At 40.9% G+C, this 6,000-nt stretch overlaps 1 protein-coding gene across 3 annotated transcripts in view; it reads right to left on the bottom strand.

Annotated features, from left to right (window-relative positions):
• Positions 1-353: 353 nt before the first annotated feature.
• Positions 354-6,000, bottom strand: part of LOC133542088 (gastrula zinc finger protein XlCGF57.1-like) — a 339,706-nt gene continuing 334,059 nt past the window's right edge. For all 3 annotated transcript variants that reach the window (XR_009804048.1, XM_061885926.1, XM_061885925.1), the window contains one exon: positions 354-1,953. Coding sequence is in view for 2 of the 3 variants with exons in the window: in XM_061885926.1 (XP_061741910.1) it covers positions 1,568-1,953 (386 nt within the window). In the remaining variant the exon portion in view is untranslated. The remainder of the gene's footprint in view (positions 1,954-6,000) is intronic.

Here is a 6,000-nt window from a genome sequence, read left to right as displayed (position 1 = left end):
GTATGTATATGTATATATGAGGTAGATCACCTCGACTTGGTCATTTACTAAGTAATTGATAAACGTTGAAAAACTTATTGTGGTGTTACCATTTAGTGGTCAATTGTACGGAATATGTACTGTACTGCAATCTACTAATACAAGTTTCAATCAATCAATAAATCAATCAATCAATCAATCAATCAAATCAATGAATGCCTACTGAGCCTATGGTGCTGTTAAGTTATTGTGGCTCAATGGGCCATTTTTTAAATTTTATTTTAATGTACTATTATTTAATACATATTATTGTTTTAGTTGCTTAAGAGATATTCCTGGCTCTGAATTTGCTCATTGCTATTTTTATGTTTTTGTGCATTATATTTTGCCGTAATCATTAAACAAACAGGTTACTCATCAGTTACTCAGTACTTGAGTAGTTTTTTCACAACATACTTTTTTACTTTTACTCAAGTAAATATTTGGGTGACTACTCCTTACTTTTACTTGAGTAATAAATCTTTAAAGTAACAGCACTCTTACTTGAGTACAATTTCTGGCTACTCTACCCACCTCTGAATGTCACACATGTTATATGTGCTGATGTTGTTAGAAAGTCAAAATGAAAGTCTGGACAGTTTATTTCAAATCCTGCAGTTTCATTTGCTGCTGCTGTTCTCACCAGCACACTTGTGTTTCTTACACTGGTACTTAGAAGACAATCTTTCACCACACACACTGCAACTCAACACTTTCTCTCATGGGTGTCTTCTCATGTGTGCTACAAGGCTTGATTGTCAACAAAAGCTTCTGTTGCAGATTCAGCAGGAATGTGATTTTTCACCAGTGTGTGTTCTAGCGTGTTTTTTCAAACTCTGACTTTGTGTAAAACCTTTACCACAGATTGAACAAGGAAACGGTTTTTCACCAGTGTGTGTTCTCATGTGTACTTTCACATCTGTACTTTGTGTAAATCCTTTACCACAGGTTGAACAGGAAAAAGGTTTTTCACCAGTGTGTGTTCTCATGTGTACTTTCACATCTGTACTTTGTGTAAAACCTTTACCACAGGTTGAACAGGAAAAAGGTTTTTCTCCAGTGTGTGTTCGCATGTGTCTTTTCAAATGTTGACTTTCTGTAAAACCTTTACCGCAGATTGAACAGGAAAAAGGTTTTTCTCCAGTGTGTGTTCTCATGTGTCTTTTCAAATCGTGACTAAGTCCAAAACCTTTACCACAGAGTGAACAAGAAAAGGGTTTTTCTCCAGTGTGTGTTCTCATGTGGGTTTTCAGAAGACTATGGTATTTAAAGGTTTTGTGACAGTGAGAAGATGTGAAGTGAGTGTTGTCAGTGTGACATGTCTTATCATCTTTAGAGTCTTCATCATCAGTGTCAGGAGAGTGTGACGTTGTGTCCTCACTATCTGATAGTGGAGCTAAGAGCTTGTCTGCTTGTGATCCTCCACAGTGGTCTCCATCAGCTTCTGTTGTCATGTGTTGTGTTGAGCTGCTGCTTGGAGGCTCCCCCCCTCCCCTCTCCTCACTTTCACCTTTCACCTCATCATCTTCACTCTTCACAGGGACACCAGTCACTGGGAACTCCTCCAACCATTTAGGCCGACTGATGCCCTTTTCCTCCTCTTCCTCTTTAATGTGCGGCGGCTCTGGTCCTCTTCTTCCTCTTTAATGTGAGGGTTCAGTGGGTTCTCTTGCTCCTTAAAGTGAGGGGTCAGTGGATCATCCTCTTCATTTTTGATGTGTAAGATCAGTGGGTCCTCCGCTTGCCCTTTAATGTGAAGGGTCAGTTTAACATTATGGGTCTGTGGCGTCTCGTCTTCCTCTTTAATGTGGGGGGGCTGTGGCTCCTCTCCTCCCTCTTTGATGTGTTGGGAATGTGGTACCTCTTCTTCCTCGTGTATGTGGGGGGACTGTGGTTCCTCCTCCTGCTCACGAGGACGATGTGCTTCATCGATGTCTGCGGGACAGGAGGAAACAAACATTCTTGATAAAAGTCCAGCTTTGCTCAGTCACATGAGACATTGTCCTGCACCAACATATGATCTCACAATCTCATCAGTTTCCCCCTCACAGCAGTCAGGGTACTTCCAGCTGACACATGAAGAAGACTTTCAGGGGAATGTCTTCCCAGGCCAACGTCCAATCCACCTTATTCATATAAAAACATCCTAAAAGTCATTCCTGCAATCCTTAATGGTAGACGCCATACATGAAAGTGTGCTGTTCTCCCTCTGAATAAGTCATACACACACAGGAAATAATGTACCACATGCCAGCCTCCACACAGTAGTACTAGTGATGAGCTCCCCCTGCTGGTGAACAATAATTACTCTCATTTTCCTATTCATCTTTAGAGACATGTCTGTTATAAAAGAAGCATGAGCACAGTCAACATGTTGGCCAAGAAAGATGACATCTGTGTTGCTTTCATTTAGATAGTGTCACCACAGTTAAACTGGGAAGAAGTAATCAGATTACTGACTACACCTTCAAAAGATAACGTGTTTACTTTATTAATAATAGTAATAATGGATTATATTAATTTAGTGCGTTTCCAGACACTCAAATTGCGTTAGAGTGAGAACTGAGAAGGCATCATTCATGCAGTCCACACATTCAATCAAAATCAGTATCAGACAGACCGTATTTCCTTGAATTGCCGCCGGGTATATAGTATGCACCTGCCTAGAATTACTGCTGGGTCTAACTCGTTTCGCAAACTAATTAGCGCATGCTTAGCATTACCGCCGGCTCAGGATTAACGTCGGGTCAAACTCGTTTTGCAAAATATTATTTTTATTAGCGCATGTCTAGAATTCCCGCTGGGTCACACTAGTCACGTCACGAGTGACACTTCACCTGTCATCATTTTCAAAATGGAGGAGGCTGATTTCAATCATTTGAAATCGCATAAAGGGAAGAAGATTAAGAGCTATTCAGTAGGATTTAAGGTCCAAGCTATTGAATATGCTAAAAAGAACAGTAAGCAGCTATGTTTTATTAATATACCGTAGCTGCGTGTGTCAAATATGAGTCATTAAATGACTCCCGCCTCCTGGTGGTAGAGGGCGCTAGTGATCCTTCTTGTGACTACTCGGCTGAAGAAGAAGTGACAACAAGTAGCAAGAGTGAGCAGCGTGTGTTTATTTTTTCCTCTCGCTTGCACTTTTAACATGGAGGATTACATATCTAAAATAAAACAGTTTTCTAAACTGGACTTTAAATCGAAGCAGGAGGTAATAAAGGGAGATCTCCATCGAGACAGAGAGATTTTTAAAACTGAAGAAAGATAAGGAAGACTTCTATAAACAAGTTATCGATGCTTTTGATCAGAAGGAGCTGTGCATAGACATCATTTATAAGTAAAGGTAAGACCATAATGAAGTTTTTTTTATTAAATGTGCTTTTCGTGATGGTATATATGGTTTAATAATAATAATAATTAATTATAATAATAACAATAATAATAATAAGTAGATGAGGCAATTGTTCAAGGAATTGCATGTGAATGCTCCAATGTTGGAATTGAACTGAAATGCTGACAGAATGTAGTGTGAATGTAAGAATAGTTTGAATGTTGGAATGGTTTAAATGTTGAAGAGTTTGAATTTCAAGGAAAACCGGAATTTGGTTTGGAACTTGGGAAAGTGTGAGTTTGAATGTCCAGGATGAGTGGAATGTGTTGATGTTGGAATGGTTTGAATAGGTTGAAAAATGTGGGGATGGTGCAACTTGGACAAATGTCACTCCGGTGGGTGTACGCATGTGTGGAAGGTACGTAGACACAGAAAACTCCCCCACAAGCATGTTTGTGTGATTGACAGAAATATTTCAAGTCAATGTCCAGAGGTATTAAAACATTAGTCAATCAATCACACAAACGGTCAATGAACTTTGCAGTCATGGATACACTGTGTGTTTATTTTCTCCGGCTGCGGCTCTCAAACTGCATACAAAAGGTCTTCTTTTGTTCATTTGGTCCCAAAGCGTAAAAAAGCGCTGCCTCATTTCTGCTAAAATAAAGCGGGTCTGGGGGCCCAAACGTCTCCACTCCAACACGCATGAGCAGCTAACTTGGCTAACATTAGCAGGTCTGGTGATGCACCACACGTGACCTACGGTGGCCTAGGATGGACAAACCAGACAATTCTCACAAGACCACAACTCTTCTTCTCTCAACTTCCCAAAGTAATAATCTAGTCAATAATCACTGAACTCAAAAAAGATAAGGCATATTATTTTAACAATGACTTTGTTCCAAGATGGCGCCCCCCGTGGCTGACGTCTTTGCGTCGTCCTCCCGACAAAATATACGTTTTTTATTTAATATACAAACCCCGTTTCCATATGAGTTGGGAAATTGTGTTAGATGTAAATATAAACAGAATACAATGATTTGCAAATCCTTTTCAACCCATATTCAGTTGAATATGCTACAAAGACAACATATTTGATGTTCAAACTCATAAACTTTTTTTTTTTGCGAATAATAATTAACTTAGAATTTCATGGCTGCAACACGTGCCAAAGTAGTTGGGAAAGGGCATGTTCACCACTGTGTTACATCACTTTTTCTTTTAACAACACTCAATAAACGTTTGGGAACTGAGGAAACTCATTGTTGAAGTTTTGAAAGTGGAATTCTTTCCCATTCTTGTTTTATGTAGAGCTTCAGTCATTCAACAGTCCGGGGTCTCTGCTGTCGTATTTTACACTTCATAATGCGCCACACATTTTCCATGGGAGACAGGTCTGGACTGCAGGCGGGCAAGGGAAGTACCCACACTCTTTTACTACGAAGCCACGCTGTTGTAACACGTGGCTTGGCATTGTTTTGCTGATATAAGCAGGGGCGTCAATGGTAATGTTTCTTGGATGACAACATATGTTGCTCCAAAACCTGTACGGACCATTCAGCATTAATGGTGCCTTCACAGATGTGTAAGTTACCCATGCCTTGGGCACTAATACACCCCCATACCATCACACATGTGTAAGTTACCCATGTCTTGGGCACTAATACACCCCCATACCATCACAGATGTGTAAGTTACCCATGCCTTGGGCACTAATACACCCCCATACCATCACACATGTGTAAGTTACCCATGCCTTGGACACTAATACACCCCCATACCAACACAGATGCTGGATTTTCAACTTTGCGCCAATAACAATTCGGATGGTTATTTTCCTCTTTGTTATGGAGGACACTGCGTCCTCTGTTTCCAAATATAATTTGAAATGTGGACTCGTCAGACCACAGAACACTTTTCCACTTTGCATCAGTCCATCTTAGATGAGCTCGGGCCCAGCGACGCCGGCGGCATTCCTTGGTGTTATTGATAAATGGGTTTTGCTTTGCAAAGTAGAGTCAGTGGCCTAGTGGTTAGAGTGTCTGCCCTGAGATCGTTAGGTTGTGAGTTCAAACCCCGGCCGAGTCGTACCAAAGACTATAAAAAAAAATGGGGCCCATTGCCTCCCTGCTTGGCGCTCAGCATCAAGGGTCGGAATTGGGGGTTAAATCACCATAAATGATTCCCGGGCGCAGCATCGCTGCTGCCCACTGCTCCCCTCACTTCCCAGGGGGTGATCAAGGGGATGGGTCAAATGCAGAGGACAAATTTCACCACATCTAGTGTGTGTCTGACAATCATTGGTACTTTAACTTTTTAACTTAACTTTAACTTGCACTTACAGATGTAGCAACCAACTGTAGTTACTGACAGTGGTTTTATGAAGTGTTCCTGAGCCCGTGTGGTGATATCCTTTACACACTGACGTCAGTTTTTGATGCAGTACCACCTGAGGGATCAAAGGTCCATAATATAATGGCTTACGTGCAGTGATTTCTCCAGATTCTCTGAACCTTTTGACGATTTTACGGACCGTAGATGGTAAAATCCCTAAATTCCTTTCAATAGCTCGTTGAGAAATGTTGTTCTGAAACTGTTCAACAATTTCCTTACAAATTGGTGACCCTCGCCCCATCCTTGTTTGTGAA

Source organism: Nerophis ophidion, linkage group LG24, assembly GCF_033978795.1.
Source record: "Nerophis ophidion isolate RoL-2023_Sa linkage group LG24, RoL_Noph_v1.0, whole genome shotgun sequence".
Taxonomy (NCBI): Eukaryota; Metazoa; Chordata; class Actinopteri; order Syngnathiformes; family Syngnathidae; genus Nerophis; species Nerophis ophidion.
This window is presented reverse-complemented; position numbering and strand designations above follow the sequence as displayed.